Genomic DNA, 16,956 nt, shown 5'->3' with positions numbered 1-16,956 from the left:
AAAGTACATGAACAACTTTGCTTTTACCAGTGCTCAATCAGGAAGGATTCTGTATGCAGGAATGGTCTAAGATCCCTCTCAGTGTGTTCTCCAACTCATAAATCATTTAAGAAAAAGGCTCAGTGGCGTTACCCTCGCAAGGTGAGGTATTGAAAACCGGGTTGTTAATCATTTTGACCGCTATCTTTCTGACAAATATAATTAATACTTGTTAAACAAAATCTCCTTCGGACCCCACAGTAAAGTATATAGCACAGAATGCACACATCAAAAAGTACTAGTGTTTCAGTGATGAAAGTTCATCCTCACCTGGACACCCTGCATCTCTACAGGCCTTGGAGGGGTGTCGCCAAAGATCATCTGTCCAAGGTTAGATGTGTTCGCCACTGATCTCAGGACTTAACCTTCAGAAACATACACAATACCTTAATACATGCTTTAGTGATAACACAGTTCTTGTTTTCCTTTAAACCATGTTTTATTATTCCTAATATTAGATGTAGATACACAAGTCAACAAACATTATTTTTGATCTGTAATGAAAATGCTCCACAGCACACTGACATCTTGTGGAAGGGTCTGGTATTACAGACACGTACCTGAAAATGGACAGCAGTTATAGTTGTAGTAACAAATATGTTGCAGTAGTAAGAGTAGTAGTAACAGTAGCAATAATAATAATTAATCATAGTAGTGGTATTCACAACTCGCAATTAGTTAAGTCACAGAAGAAGGAAATGACATTATAAAAAAAAGGGAAATGGCAGTGGGTGGAAAGGTTTATCAAATGCTGCAAAACAGATCAAACCACTGGATGAGAAAATACAAGAACCCCGTGACAGCACATCTCCTGTCTAACTCTAGAAAATGGAAGCTCAAATTTGCCATCAGTCCTCTGGTTAATGTATACTGTGTTTCTTTTTCTCTTCAAATAAGAGACTAAGAAACCTTTTTTAGGTGTTCCACTAACTTTTTAAACCAAAATGCTCAAAACCCTCTTAGGCTCTCTCTCACCATCAATAATACAGTCTATCCTTTTACGCTCAACACTCACCAGTAGCACACAGACTGCACAACATCAACCCAAATCTGGCACCAAATCACAATCAGCTCCACATCTTTCTGCTTGACTGGAAGGCCAGGGTCATTCCACCTTGGTATATCTGTGTGTGGATATGTGTGAGTGTGTGAGAGTGTAAGAGAGAGGAGAAAGCAAGAGAGAGGTAGTGTGTCTCCAAGTATGTCCATCACATGACCAAATTTGTCCAACCCATCTTAAAAGCCATTAACATTAATAAGAATTCATAGTAGAATGGAACCTGCTCATGTCTGTGTATAACCTGCCTAGGACTTGAACTGGGTCACTGTGGGAGCAGTTCAGCCAGTAGAGGGCAACACAAGCTACTTTTAGAAGTGCTATGGCCGATCTGGCACCAACTGCCCGATAGTAGTTTTTCACAGTGAATACCACAGAGCGAGGCTCACTCAGCTCTACTCTTGAGCATCGCAGACTTTGGTTCGAACTGTGACTAGGGAGCCGAGGGTCAGCTCAGTACATTAGGCTGAGATCAAGAGCTTAGGCTCACAGCTGGGATACAAACCAAGGCAGACCAAGTAGTCTACAGCCTCTTGTATGGCTTTACTGCTGCTTATTTACCCCGAATCATATGAACTGAAATGGCAATAGTCCAATAGTCTTGCCTGTTGAAAAGCTGCACATTTCTGACATTTATTCACTGTGGTTCTTTCCCTCTCTGCTTTAGGGTGAGCCATCTCAGTCAAACAATAACCTAACTGGGTTTTGCTATGCCACACCCTTGCCCCAGATAAGCCTACCACCGAGTAACAGATACCATTGGCTACAAGAAATTTGGATTTTTCTGTGTTTTGAGCAGTTGCTTGTACAGAAACCTTCCCCTCATCTCAGACACTAAAATAAATCACTCACTGTGCCAGGACCCGACGTCGCTGTCAATGTCATCTTTACTTTACTATTATTTGATATAATTTAATAATTTTCTTTTTGCCCAATGTGAATTCTTTCCAAACTGCTGGGGAGGGGTACTAATGATACACCTGGGCATTCTGGTGTAATACACCACCTTCCACAGCATGTGCTTCATGGTATCATGGGCTTCATGGTATCATGGGCTTCATGGTATCATGTGCTTCATGGTATCATGGGCTTCATGGTATCATGCCATGCTGTACATCGCTTACGGGTGAATCTCATGTACCAATAACATCAAAGTAGAAGAGAATTGGCGACAACAACGAGACACATACAAGTACAATCCTACATGAAGTCATGCCACATATGGAGGAGCTCAAAGCCCTCCAGAAAAACAATTTAAGACTATGCTCTCGGTCACCATCAAGTAAGGAAAGCTCTCCATGGTTACGCCTCTTCCAATCCAACACAGCTATGCTAGCATTTCACTTCCTTCAACCACTGATGCGGGTGAGCATGTCCGTATACGCTCAATGGAACCTGGGTACAGAATCCATATACATACACTGAGTCAATGCCAAGGGGCACATATTAAACATTCTTCTGAGATTTGTTTTGTGATCGATAAAGCCTCCTTTGTGATTAAGCACTATTCAAATAGAAGGAATCTCAGCCCTCAGCGTCCAACCCTACCCCATCTGAAATGAACCCTCCACCCTCCTCTTCCTACTAGCCAACCTCCGCAACCCGATGCCACATTGATGTGCTTCTGCTTACAATCCTCACTAGTGTTTGGCAATGGCAGTGGTAACCAACAGTGTTAACCTGCCCCAGCCATCCCATTACAAAACAACAGAAGGATCAGGAGGAAGTATGTGAAGTCTGAAAATCATCTAGGAGGAATGTTTCATTAATTAGCCTTGTCATCTACATATTCAAACCAAAAAAACAAACAAGTATCCTTAAAGAAAGCCATCCCAACAACTTCTTTGAGCGTGCGTGTATATATGGTGAGTGTGTGTGTGTGTGTGTGTATGTATATATATATATATATATATATATATGGTGTGTGTGTGTATGTTAAGTCAGAAAAGCAGCATCCAACTGGACGCTTCGGATTTAGAATAACAAAACAAAAAAAAACATGCAAAACCCATATCACCATAACTCCCACTCTCACCCTTACTAGAAAACAAACTCTCTCTGGTTTGAATAGAAACAACAAAATTCAAAATCAGAAATAATCCCTCAGAAGAACAAAATCAAATACAGGCAAGATCCAAGTTAAAATAAAACCACTTTAAATATATATAATTTCCCACTGGTGAAAATCACTTACTGCACACTGCTAAAAGTTACTGAGCTTCATTTTTTAAAAACACCTCAATAACGGTCTTTCCTCAACAAAAGAAACAAGACCAACATGGTCCCGTAGATCAAACTCTTGTTTTGCTCTGCAACATGACTCAAGAAATCTACTGACATACACTTTAAATTATTTATTTTAATCCCCCCTCAAAACCTGCAACAGCAAAAAGATAAATAATAATAACACCAAAACCAAAAAAAAAAAAAAAGAAAAGATATGGGGCTTCCCAAGGAGCACGATAGAGAAAAGGAGAGACTGGAAGAGGGGACCTGGGGACAGCACTCTTTACAACAGTTTCTCTGTTATTGGTAAGTATTTTGCTTGTCTAAAGATTGGTTGAGCCGGGACTAATTTAAACCAACAAATGATCCAATGTGGGTGAATGAAAGAGAATTGACTTTGAGGGTCCTCTTAGCCTCTCGGTTCTAATGCTAACCACCCCCTGCCCTCCCCTCTCCCAACAAACCCCTTGGTTTCCCCCGATGATGAGGCCAAAGAGAGTTCTTATTAGTGACTCTGATCAACAAACCCTGCGTATCGGCTGAAAATGCAACTAAAGCTATGGACAAGGGCTTACATTGGTAGGATGAAGCCAAATGTGAGAGATGGAGAAGGAAAGAGAGATATAAAAGAGAAAGAGATGACAAATGAAAATAGAGAGGAGAGAGCGAGAAAGAGCAAGCTCTGTGTGAGCCAGAAATTAGACAAACCCCTCAGGACCCCGGCCGACAGCGATGCGTTTATGCGACAAGAGTGCTTTCATTTCTGCCTGTTTCAGTTTGTTGGAATTTTGAGGAATATAATTTTCCTTGATGTTGTTGTTTTACAAATGTTTTATTTCTTCTTTCCAAAGAAGCTGAACCTCTTCTCACGGTCCCTCTCCTTGCCCTCCTTGTTGCGCATGGTGACTCCGGCAGCGTCTGCTGAGCTGGGGGAGATGGGGGGCATAGTCATGGCTCGGTTCAGGGCCCTGGGGCCTCTGGGGGAGTGGTCTCCTGACCCCCCTGCTGGGATGGAGCTATGAATGGAGTGGATCCACGAGGCCATCTCCGTCTGGGACAGACAACACAGGGTTAGTCCTCAGTAGACCACATACATCAGAGGAGCATCAGAATCTTGTTTGGTTTGAAATGTGACACTCACCTCATCTTTAGCTTGGAACAGGAACTCCTTACCGTCCCCTAGCCTGCAGACACACAATGTAGAACAGAAAACTTGGGTCAGTATAGATGCATCTCACACTCCCTTGCTTTTAAGTTAAGTTTACAAGACTATTCTCTATTCAAACCGTCCAGTTCCCTCTCCCCCTCCCTCTCCCCTCCCTCTCCCTCTCCCTCTCCCTCTCCCCCTCCCTCTCCCTCTCCCCCTCCTCTCACCGTAGCTTGAAGACGTGTTTCCTCTTCTTGTAGTCGTGTGCCACCTCACACACAGCCTCTCCCTCTCCACTCTCCCCCTCCCTCTCCTCCTCCCTCTCCCCCTCCTCCTCCCTCTCCCTCTCCCTCTCCTCCTCCCTCTCCTCTCACCGTAGCTTGAAGACGTGTTTCCTCTTCTTGTAGTCGTGTGCCACCTCACACACAGCCTCTCCCTCTCCCTCTCCCCCTCCCTCTCCCTCTCCCTCTCCTCCCTCTCCCCCTCCTCCTCCCTCTCCCTCTCCCTCTCCCTCTCCTCCTCCCTCTCCCTCTCCTCTCACCGTAGCTTGAAGACGTGTTTCCTCTTCTTGTAGTCGTGCGCCACCTCACACACAGCCTCTCCCTCTCCCCCTCCCTCTCCCCCCCTCCCTCTCCCTCCTCCTCCCTCCCCCCCCTCCCTCTCCTCCTCCCTCTCCCTCTCCTCCTCCCTCTCCTCTCACCGTAGCTTGAAGACGTGTTTCCTCTTCTTGTAGTCGTGCGCCACCTCACACACAGCCTCTCCCTCTCCCCCTCCCTCTCCTCCTCCCTCTCCCTCTCCCCCTCCCCCTCTCCCTCTCCTCCTCCCTCTCCTCCTCCCTCTCCCTCTCCTCTCACCGTAGCTTGAAGACGTGTTTCCTCTTCTTGTAGTCGTGCGCCACCTCACACACAGCCTCTCCCTCTCCCTCTCCTCCTCCCTCTCCCCCTCCCTCTCCCTCTCCTCTCACCGTAGCTTGAAGACGTGTTTCCTCTTCTTGTAGTCGTGCGCCACCTCACACACAGCCTCTCCCTCTCCCTCTCCCCCTCCCTCTCCCTCTCCCCCTCCCTCTCCTCTCACCGTAGCTTGAAGACGTGTTTCCTCTTCTTGTAGTCGTGCGCCACCTCACACACAGCCTCTCCCTCTCCTTCTCCCCCTCCCTCTCCCTCTCCCCCTCCCTCTCCCCCTCCCTCTCCTCTCACCGTAGCTTGAAGACGTGTTTCCTCTTCTTGTAGTCGTGCGCCACCTCACACACAGCCTCTCCCTCTCCTCCTCCCTCTCCCCCTCCCTCTCCCCCTCCCTCTCCTCTCACCGTAGCTTGAAGACGTGTTTCCTCTTCTTGTAGTCGTGCGCCACCTCACACACAGCCTCTCCCTCTCCTTCTCCCCTCCCTCTCCCTCTCCCCCCTCCCTCTCCTCTCCCCCTCCCTCTCCTCTCACCGTAGCTTGAAGACGTGTTTCCTCTTCTTGTAGTCGTGCGCCACCTCACACACAGCCTCTCCCTCTCCCCCTCCCTCTCCCTCTCCCCCTCCCTCTCCTCTCACCGTAGCTTGAAGACGTGTTTCCTCTTCTTGTAGTCGTGCGCCACCTCACACACAGCCTCTCCCTCTCCTCCTCCCTCTCCCCCTCCCTCTCCCCCTCCCTCTCCTCTCACCGTAGCTTGAAGACGTGTTTCCTCTTCTTGTAGTCGTGCGCCACCTCACACACAGCCTCTCCCTCTCCTTCTCCCCCTCCCTCTCCCTCTCCCCCTCCCTCTCCCCCTCCCTCTCCCTCTCCCCCTCCCTCTCCTCTCACCGTAGCTTGAAGACGTGTTTCCTCTTCTTGTAGTCGTGCGCCACCTCACACACAGCCTCTCCCTCTCCCTCTCCCCCTCCCTCTCCCTCTCCCCCTCCCTCTCCTCTCACCGTAGCTTGAAGACGTGTTTCCTCTTCTTGTAGTCGTGCGCCACCTCACACACAGCCTCTCCCTCTCCTCCTCCCTCTCCCTCTCCCTCTCCCTCTCCTCTCACCGTAGCTTGAAGACGTGTTTCCTCTTCTTGTAGTCGTGCGCCACCTCACACACAGCCTCTCCCTCTCCTTCTCCCTCTCCCCTCCCTCTCCCCGTAGCTTGAAGACGTGTTTCCTCTTCTTGTAGTCGTGCGCCACCTCACACACAGCCTCTCCCTCTCCTCCTCCCTCTCCCTCTCCCCCTCCCTCTCCTCTCACCGTAGCTTGAAGACGTGTTTCCTCTTCTTGTAGTCGTGCGCCACCTCACACACAGCCTCTCCCAGGCTGATGGGGACTTCTCCGTGGTAGGGGATCCCGCTGGAGGCGCTCTTCTGGTCCTTGTAGAAGCCAAGGCTGCCCTTACGCAGAACACAGTACACATTCTGCCAGGACCTATGGGAAGAGAGAGAGAAGCTGTTGGCGGAAGGCATGCAGGCATGCGCCTGAAAAGGTTAGGGACATCACCAAAGAGTTCATGGCGACACACCACATACAAAATGTAATTTTCTGAAACAAAAGCATGTACATTTCATAAATTCTATTTAAATTTAACTTAATCTGAAATTGATATTGCATTTGCTTAAATTAATCCCATCCTTCAACAGAAGTCTATATGAACTAGGGCTCTCCATTTACCCTTCAGGGAACTCTCACTCTCCCTCCAAGACGGCCCTCCATGCCCCCTGCCCCATTCCCCTCCTGATGTCTTACCTGCTAGCTGCCTTCTTGGCGTGGGACTCCATCTCCTGCTTGCGGTAGAGCATGCCCTCCATGGCATCTGTGCCAGGGTCAGCTCTCTTGCTGGGTAGCGTGGCAGACGGGTCCAGGCGTGAAGACGCCAGCCCGCTGTCTCTCCCCGGACCATTCACAGAGTCGGAGTCAGAACCCTGTTGTCCAAGATGGAAGACACACGGCAGTCAGAACAAAACCATTCCAAACTATAAGCCTGTAAGTCCAGTCATTGACTGTCGGTCTGAAGTTGACAAAATTATCAATGCTTTAGGGACACCAGCAAAATGGCCATATTCATATGGTAGCTTTGAACATGGTGTAGAAAACATACAGGACTACAAAGACTGACACAGAAACACACCAACAGACACATGGAGAACAGAACAGCTACAAGCCCACAGATGGAGGGTCAACCTTCATCTGGACGTCATATCCTGCCTTACAGGGCAACTGAGAAAAATGTTGAAATATATGTTTACATTTTTACAATCCAGACTTGGAACATGACAAAGGCAGCACAACGTGTTCCAATGGTGTTGCTATGATATGCTTAAAGGGGGTGTGGCATTGTTATCTTCGTTTCCTGGCACACAACATCAAATTCATTTTGAAAGGAAATCAACATTTCCTCTCGTCAAAAAGCCTTTTCCTACTAACACCGCTTTCAAAACCACCCACCCAAGCTAGGCCCACACCACCCAAGGACCTGTTATGTAGGAGACAGCTATGGTTTCCAATTTAGGACAACACTCACATCGTACTAACAGTAGTTTGGTGCTGAAACTACTACAGCAACTAACTGCTCTTACAAACACTCATGTCCTGGTCCTTTTGAAGATGAGCACAAACGGAACAGCACCCAGAAAGGCTTGAGAGCCCAAGATTCCTTCATTGAGACATAATGACATCATTATTGTAATCTGTGTAAGGCATGGAAGCCTGAACATCAATGGGACTGTGTGCTTTTTCTCAATCAAATAAAGCAAAATGGTACAGCAGTGACAGACTGATGGCGCCCTCTATTCGGCCATGCTGAGGTACTGCAGTAGACCAGGAGCTGAGTGAGGGCAGTGATGGGGGGGGATGAGGAAGCTTGGCTAGGGCTAGGATAGGTACTCACACGCGGCGGATGCTTTGGCTTAGACACAGGTTTAGAGACAGGTTCACATTTCTCTTTCTTTCCCACTGACACTGATGATACTGATAAAGACTGCAGGTAAAGATGCAACAAGACATTGTTAAGAAGTCCTTGTGCTTGAAAATAGCATGCTACACTATGCTAACATGTTTGAAAGAGACCCTGACACACACACACATAAATAGATATTACAATTTGACGCACACTTATATCATAAATAGACAAACAGTGACTCACGTCTAACGTACAGTACCAGTCAAAAATTTGGACACAGCTACTCATTCAAAGGTTTTGCTTGATTTTTACAATTTTCTACATTGTAGAATAACATCAAAACTATGAAATAACACATATGGAGTCATGTAGTAACCAAAAAATGTGTTAAACAAATCAAAATATATTTTATATTTGCGATTCTTCAAAGTAGCCACCCTTTCCCTTGACGACAGCTTTGCTCACTCTTGGCATTCTCTCAACCAGCTTCACCTGGATTGCTTTTCCAACAGTCTTGAAGGAGTTCCCACATATGCTGAACACTTGTGGTCTGCTTTTCCTTACACAGCCTGAAGGTGCATTGGGTCATTGTTCTGTTGAAAAACAAATGATAGTCCCACTAAGCGCAAACCAAATGGGATGGTGTATCGCTGCAGAATGCTGTGGTAGCCATTCTGGTTAAGTTGGGCCTTGAATTATAAATAAAATTGGCGACAGTGTCACCAGCAAAGCACCCCTACACATCACACCTCCTCCTCCATGCTTCATGGATGGGAACCACACTTGCGGAGATCATCCGTTTGCCTACTCTGTGTCTCCGAGACACTGCGGTTCGAACCAAAAGTCTAATTTGGACTCATCAGACCAAAGGACAGATTTCCAGGGGTCTAATGTCCATTGCTCGTGTTTCTTGGCCCAAGCAATTCTCTTCTTCTTATTGGTGTCCATAATTATTGGTGTCCTTAAGTAGTGGTTTCTTTGCAGAAATTCAACCACGAAGGCCTGATTCACACAGTCTCCTTTGAACAGTTGATGTTGAGATGTGTGTGTTACTTGAACTCTGTGATGCATTTATTTGGGCTGCAATTTCTGAGGCTGGTAACTCTGGGTCTCTGGTAACTCTGGGTCTCTTATCCTCTGCAGCAGAGGTAACTCTGGGTCTTCCTTTTATGTGGCGGTCCTCATAAGAGCCAGTTTCACCATAGCGCTTGATGCTGTTGGGTTCACCTTGGGGTCATGAGAGGGGCTCTACCAATTGTTTGATGCATTATAATAACTGATTATGCTTATGTGGTATTAATAGAAGGGAAAGGGTTATAAGACCCCTCCCTCTTTACAGGGTCCTAGACTACAGATTAACAATATATATATGCATTATAAGGTTTAATATTGCTCCACAGTTATTTTCTAGTCTCTGCCTCTTATAAAGAAATGGTCTGAGAGATGTGTGAGTTATGGCAGTCAAAACAGGGTGTCTGTGAGAATGAACCCTGCAGGGGAGTGTAAGAGATAAGAGACTAGTCAGACATTCCACTATATATCAACTTGGGGAGTGGACATTCACTGCTGAGCCTTTAGATAAAACTGAAACTCTTGTTTGTATAGCTGTGTAGGCATGGGCTTGGTCTCATGAGTCGTAGGCAGTGACATCACTAAGGCTGGACTTCAGGCTTAATAAAATAACTTGGACCCTTTACTATTTTGCGGAACTTACTGGGAAACATGCATGCTATGTTCCTGTTGTAAACTTCTGTCTGCAATTGCATTAATAAGTGAATAATTGATTTACTTAAAGATATTGTCTGAATGCTAATTTCCCCAATAAGCAAATGATTGACAAGGAACAAGGAACGAACCCCAACAATGGTTTTTGTAACAGCACTTGAAGAAACTTTCAATGTTCTTGACATTTTCCAGATTGACTGACCTTCATGTCTTAAAGTAATGATGGACTGTAATTTCTCTTTGCTTATTTGAGCTGTTCTTGCCATAATATGGACTTGGTCTTTTATCAAATAGGACTATCTTCTGTATACCACCCCTACCTTGTCACAACACAACTGATTGGCTCAAACGCATTAAGAAATGCGGACACCTCATAGGTAAGGAAAAAAAATTCACAAATGAACTTTTAAAGAGGCACACCTGTTAATTGAAATGCATTCCAGGTGACTACCTCATGAAGCTGGTTGAGAGAATGCCAAGTGTGTGCAATGCTGTCATCAAGGCAAAGGTCGGGTACTTTGAGAAATCTCAAATATGTTTTGGGTTACTACATGATTCCATATGTTATTTCATAGTTTTGATGTTTTCACTATTATTCTACAATGTAGAAATAGTAAACAATTAAGAAAAACCCTTGACTGAGTAGGTGTGGCCAAACTTTTGACTGGTACTGTATACTTCAAGGTTTGGATCCAGTTATCCACATGAGTTACACTAAATACATTCTCTCACACATAGAACATAAAAAAATATTTCATTTAAATCTCCTAAAAACATATGGACAAGACAACATGAAGAGGAACAAGACATAAAACAACACTTTATGGACTTAGTGCATTCGGAAAGAATTCAGACCCCTTGAATTTTTTCACATTTTATTATGTTACAGCCTTATTCTAAAATGGATTAAATTGTTTTTTCCCACATCAACCTACACTGAATACCCCATAATGACAAAGCAAAAACGTTTTAAATTTTTTTATGTTTGCAACTGTATTAAAAAACTTTAAAAAACTTAAATATCACATTTACATAAGTATTCAGACCCTTTACTTAATACTTTGTTGAAGCACCTTTGGCAGCAATTACAGCCTGGAGTCTTCTTGGGTATGATGCTACAAGCTTGGCATACCTGTATTTGGAGGGTTTCTCCATTCTTCTCTGCAGATCCTCTCAAGCTCTGTGAGGTTGGATGGGGAGCATCGCTGCACAGCTATTTTTAGGTCTCTCCAGACATGTTAGATCGGGCTCAAGTCAGGGCTCTGGCCGGGTCACTCAAGGACATTCAGAAACTTGTCCCGAAGCCACTCCTGCATTGTCTTGGCTGAGTGCTTACAGTCGTTGTCCTGTTGGAAGGTGAACCTTCTCCCCAGTCTGATGTCCTAAATGCTCTGGAGCAGGTTTCCATCAAGGATCTCTCTGTACTTTGCTCTGTTCATCTTTCCGTTCATCTTTCCCTCTAAAAACATCCCCACAGCATGATGCTGCCACCACCATGCTTCACCGTAGGGATGGTGCCAGGTTTCCTCCAGATGTGACGCTTGGCATTCAGGACAAAGAGTTCAATCTTGGTTTCATCAGACCAGAGAATCTTGTTTCTCAGGGTCTGAGAGTCCTTTAGCTGCTTTTTGACAAACTCCAAGCGGGCGGCCATGTGCCTTTTACTGAGGAGTGCCTTCCGTCTGGCCACTCTACCATAAAGGCCTGATTGGTGGAGTGTTGCAGAGATGGCTGTCCTTCTGGAAGGTTCTCTCATCTCCACAGAGGAACTCTGGAGCTCTGTCAGACTGATCATCGGGTTCTTGGTCACCTCCTTGACCAAGGCCCTTCACCCCTGATTGCTCAGTTTGGCTGGGCGGCCAGCTCTAGGAAGAGTCTTGGTGGTTCTAATCTTCTTCCATTTAAGGATGATGGAGGCCACTGTGTCCTTGGGGACCTTCAATGCTGCAGAAATGTTTTGTACCCTTCCCCAGATCTGTGCCTCGACACAAGCCTCGACACACTCTCTCAGAGCTCAAAGGACAATTCCTATGACCTCATGGCTTGGTTTTTGCTCTGACATGCACTGTCAACTGTGGGTCCTTATATAGAGAGGTGTGTGCCTTTTCAAATCATGTTCAATCAATTGAATTTACCACAGGTGGACTCCAATCAAGTTGAAGAAACATCTCAAGGATGATCAATGGAAACAGGATGCACCTGAGCTCAATTTTGAGTCTCATAGCAAAGGGTCTGAATACTTAAATAAATAATGTATTTCAGTTTTTTTATACATTTGCAAAAATGTTAAAAAACTGTTTTCAATTGTGATTATGGGATATTGTGTGTAGACTGATGAGGACATTTTCTTTAAATTAAATCCATTTCAGAATTAGGCTGTAATGTAACAAATCATGGAAAAAGGGAAGGGGTCTGAATACTTTCCGAATGCACTGTATAATGTGGTGAAAATCTGGAATATTGAAATAATTTAATGGGGGGCTTTTAAATGGTTTAATTTGAGTATATTAAACAGGAGGTAAGAATCTTTGTCTTGATTTGACTCAATATGGATATTCTGTCTCGCAATGTCCTCTCTCACCTGTGAGGTGTCCTGGTCGCTGTGGATTCCATTCACTGATACTGACTGGTTCAGTGTGGTCTGGTCCAGGCTGGTCCTGGGTTACACAGGAGGAAAGGGAGTGAGAACGACATCTAGCGGGAAAATATGAAGGAAAAAAAACATCAAATATCTCTGGTTACTAGGAGTTCCTCCAGTCTTACCTGGCATCATGTGTTTCAGCCTCAGACGGGGCCACCTCTTCTGTAGGTGGTGGTGTGGGGGGTCGCCTCGCCCTCTCCTCCTCCTCTCTCTGCCTCTGGATCTCCTGCTCCTCTAGCTGAAAGAGAAGCCCAGGTTAGTGGTTGTTAGAGGAGACACTACCCTACCTTCTTAACAATGCCAAGCACATGAATCCTCCCAACTCCTGCCCTGGTCCACCATCATCCAATTTACCACCTCTTAATTAACCTTGACCCATTGTGTCCTGCCCCCTGCCCCCTCCCTCCCTCCAGTCCTGCCCCCTGTCCCCCTCCTCCCTCCAGTCCTGCCCCCACCCCGTTGCCCTCCTCTCACCGTAGTGAGTTTCTCCAGCAGGGTGAAGCGCTCCTCCCAGCCGGCGGCTAGCTTCTCAAAGGCCTCGTGGCGTTTGATCAGGCTCTCCACCTCATCCACGTTAGAGCCCAGCTCGGCCCCTCGCACCAGGGGCTCCTGGCCTGCCAGCCATGTCTCTGCCACATATGCATCCCGGCCAAACTGCAGCACCTCCAGAACTGAGACAGAGGGACAGGAGAAAGAAAATGAGTAACCATGAAAGGACCTCTCCCTCTCTCCCCACAAACACAGCTGAAACACAAACATGCAAACACACACCCAAACACACATGCTAAAACACACCCGAACAAACAAGCACTAACACACGCACGCTAACACATGCGCGCTAACACGCACACGCACACAAACACACTTGTAAGTCGATTCTGCTAAATGACTCAAATTAAAACATTTAAAATGTAATACAAACACAAAAAAAATGAAGAAACACCACCACAACAGCCTTAAGTACACATACCGATCTGAAGGTGGTCCATCTTGTCCTGCCATTTGTTGTTGATCTCGTCCCTCTTGCCTTGGAGCTGGTCCAGTTTCTCCCGGATCTGAATTGAGGCAGATCAATAACACCACATGAACAAACTGCACAATACAAACCCCACTCACACATTGCATAAACACACCTTTGACATTGGATTTTGTCCTAATCCCTTTTTTATTTTATTTATTTCACCTTTATTTAACCAGGTAGGCAAGTTGAGAACAAGTTCTCATTTACAACTGCAACCTGGCCAAGATAAAGCAAAGCAGTTCAACACATACAACAACACAGAGTTACACATGGAGTAAAACAAACATACAGTCAATAATACAGTATAAATAAGTATATATACGATGTGAGCAAATGAGGTGAGATAAGGGAGGTAAAGGCAAAAAAAGGCCATGGTGGCAAAGTAAATACAATATAGCAAGTAAAACACTGGAATGGTGGATTTGCAGTGGAAGAATGTGCAAAGTAGAAATAAAAATAATGGGGTGCCTAGGAGCAAAATAAATAAATAAATAAAATAAATACAGTAGGGAAAGAGGTAGTTGTTTGGGCTAAATTATAGGTGGGCTATGTACAGGTGCAGTAATCTGTGAGCTGCTCTGACAGCTGGTGCTTAAAGCTAGTGAGGGAGATGTGTTTCCAGTTTCAGAGATTTTTGTAGTTTGTTCCAGTCATTGGCAGCATAGAACTGGAAGGAGAGGCGGCCAATGAAAGAATTGGTTTCGGGGTGACCAGAGAGATATACCTGCTGGAGCGCGTGCTACAGGTGGGTGATGCTATGGTGACCAGCGAGCTGAGATAAGGGGGGACTTTACCTAGCAGGGTCTTGTAGATGACATTAAGCCAGTGGGTTTGGCGACGAGTATGAAGCGAGGGCCAGCCAACGAGAGCGTACAGGTCGCAATGGTGGGTAGTATATGGGGCTTTGGTGACAAAACGGATGGCACTGTGATAGACTGCATCCAATTTGTTGAGTAGGGTATTGGAGGCTATTTTGTAAATGACATCGCCGAAGTCGAGGATTGGTAGGAAGGTCAGTTTTACAAGGGTATGTTTGGCAGCATGAGTGAAGGATGCTTTGTTACAAAATAGGACGTCGATTCTAGATGTAATTTTGGATTGGAGATGCTTATTGTGAGTCTGGAAGGAGAGTTTACAGTCTAACCAGACACCTAGATACTTGTAGTTGTCCACGTATTCTAAGTCAGAGCCGTCCAGAGTAGTGATGTTGGACAGGCGGGCAGGTGCAGGCAGTGATTGGTTGAAGAGCATGCATTTAGTTTTACTTGTATTTAAGAGCAATTGGAGGCCACGGAAGGAGAGTTGTATGGCATTGAAGCTTGCCTGGAGGGTTGTTAACACAGTTAACACAGAAGGGCCAGAAGTATACATAATGGTGTCGTCTGCGTAGAGGTGGATCAGAGACTCACCAGCAGCAAGAGCGACCTCATTGATGTATACAGAGAAGAGAGTCAGTCCAAGAATTGAACCCTGTGGCACCCCCATAGAGACTGCCAGAGGTCCGGACAGCAGACCCTCCGATTTGACACACTGAACTCTATCAGAGAAGTAGTTGGTGAACCAGGCGAGGCAATCATTTGAGAAACCAAGGCTGTCGAGTCTGCCGATGAGGATGTGATGATTGACAGAGTCGAAAGCCTTGGCCAGATCAATGAATACGTCTGCACAGTAATGTTTCTTATCGATGGCGGTTAAGATATCGTTTAGGACCTGGAGCGTGGCTGAGGTGCACCCATGACCAGCTCTGAAACCAGATTGCATAGCAGAGAGGGTATGGTGAGATTCGAAATGGGATTCGAAGACCTTAGAAATGCAGGGTGGGATAGATATAGGTCTGTAGCAGTTTGGGTCAAGAGTGTCCCCCCCTTTGAAGAGGGGGATGACCGCAGCTGCTTTCCAATCTTTGGGAATCTCAGATGACACGAAAGAGAGGTTGAACAGGCTAGGAATAGGGGTGGCAACAATTTCAGCAGATCATTTTAGAAAGAAAGGGTCCAGATTGTCTAGCCCGGCTGATTTGTAGGGTCCAGATTTTGCAGCTCTTTCAGAACGTCAGCTGACTGGATTTGGGAGAAGGAGAAATGGGGAAGGCTTGGGCGAGTTGCTGTGGGGGGCAGTGCTGTTGACCAGGATAGGGGTAGCCTGGTGGAAAGCATGGCCAGCCGTAGAAAAATGCTTATTGAAATTCTCAATTATAGTGGATTCATCAGTGGTGACAGTGTTTCCTATCTTCAGTGCAGTGGGCAGCTGAGAGGAGGTGTTCTTATTCTCCATGGACTTTACAGTGTCCCAGAACGTTTTTGAGTTAGTGTTGCAGGAAGCAAATATCTGCTTGAAAAAGCTAGCCTTGGCTTTTCTAACTGCCTGTGTATAATGGTTTCTAGCTTCCCTGAAAACCTGCATATCACGGGGGCTGTTTGATGCTAATGCAGAACGCCATAGGATGTTTTGTGTTGGTTAAGGGCAGTCAGGTCTGGGGAGAACCACAGGCTATATCTGTTCCTGGTTCTAAATTTATTGAATGGGGCATGCTTATTTAAGACGGTTAGGAAAGCATTTAAAAAAATAACCAGGGATCCTCTACTGACGGGATGAGATCAATATCCTTCCAGGATACCCCGGCCAGGTCGATTAGAAAGGCCTGCTCGCTGAAGTGTTTCAGGGAGCGTTTGACAGTGATGAGTGGAGGTCGTTTGACCGCTGACCCATTACGGATGCAGGCAATGAGGCAGTGATCGCTGAGATCTTGTTTGAAGACAGCAGAGGTGTATTTAGAGGGCAAGTTGGTTAGGATGATATCTATGAGGGTGCCCGTGTTTAAGGCTTTGGGGAGGTACCTGGTAGGTTCATTGATAATTTCTGTGAGATTGAGGACATCAAGCTTAGATTGTAGGATGGCTGGGGTGTTAAGCATGTTCCAGTTTAGGTTGCCTAGCAGCACGAGCTCTGAAGATAGATGGGGGGGCAATCAGTTCACATATGGTGTCCAGAGCACAGCTGAGGGCAGAGGGTGGTCTATAGCAGGCGGCAACGGTGAGAGACTTGTTTTTAGAGAGGTGGATTTTTAAAAGTAGAAGTTCAAATTGTTTGGGTACAGACCTGGATAGTAGGACAGAACTCTGCAGGCTATCTTTGCAGTAGATTGCAACACCGCCCACTTTGGCAGTTCTATCTTGTCTGAAAATGTTGTAGTTTGTGATGAAAATTTCAGAATTTTTGGTGGTCTTCCTAAGCCAGGATTCAGACACAGCTAGAACA

General features: G+C 45.9%; 1 protein-coding gene across 6 annotated transcripts in view; it reads right to left on the bottom strand.

The window, feature by feature from the left end:
* Nucleotides 1–459: 459 nt before the first annotated feature.
* The window catches only part of LOC112231300 (spectrin beta chain, non-erythrocytic 1-like), a 104,538-nt gene continuing 88,041 nt past the window's right edge, over nt 460–16,956 (bottom strand). For 3 of the 6 annotated variants that reach the window (XM_042311410.1, XM_042311406.1, XM_042311408.1), the window contains 8 exons: nt 13,648–13,732; nt 13,152–13,348; nt 12,800–12,915; nt 12,618–12,693; nt 7,159–7,334; nt 6,667–6,840; nt 4,464–4,506; nt 460–4,373 (listed from right to left, as the gene is read on the bottom strand). In XM_042311410.1, the coding sequence (XP_042167344.1) occupies nt 4,155–4,373; nt 4,464–4,506; nt 6,667–6,840; nt 7,159–7,334; nt 12,618–12,693; nt 12,800–12,915; nt 13,152–13,348; nt 13,648–13,732 (1,086 nt within the window). In that variant the 3' untranslated portion in view covers nt 460–4,154. Of the gene's footprint in view, nt 4,374–4,463; nt 4,507–6,396; nt 6,619–6,666; nt 6,862–7,158; nt 7,335–12,617; nt 12,694–12,799; nt 12,916–13,151; nt 13,349–13,647; nt 13,733–16,956 lie in introns of those variants that run through there. The other 3 variants (XM_042311405.1, XM_042311407.1, XM_042311409.1) reach the window with 2 other exon arrangements.

The sequence above is a fragment of the Oncorhynchus tshawytscha genome, linkage group LG33, assembly GCF_018296145.1.
Source record: "Oncorhynchus tshawytscha isolate Ot180627B linkage group LG33, Otsh_v2.0, whole genome shotgun sequence".
NCBI lineage: Eukaryota > Metazoa > Chordata > Actinopteri > Salmoniformes > Salmonidae > Oncorhynchus > Oncorhynchus tshawytscha.
The sequence above is the reverse complement of the archived record's forward strand: the minus strand, read 5'-3'. Positions and strand labels throughout refer to the sequence as shown.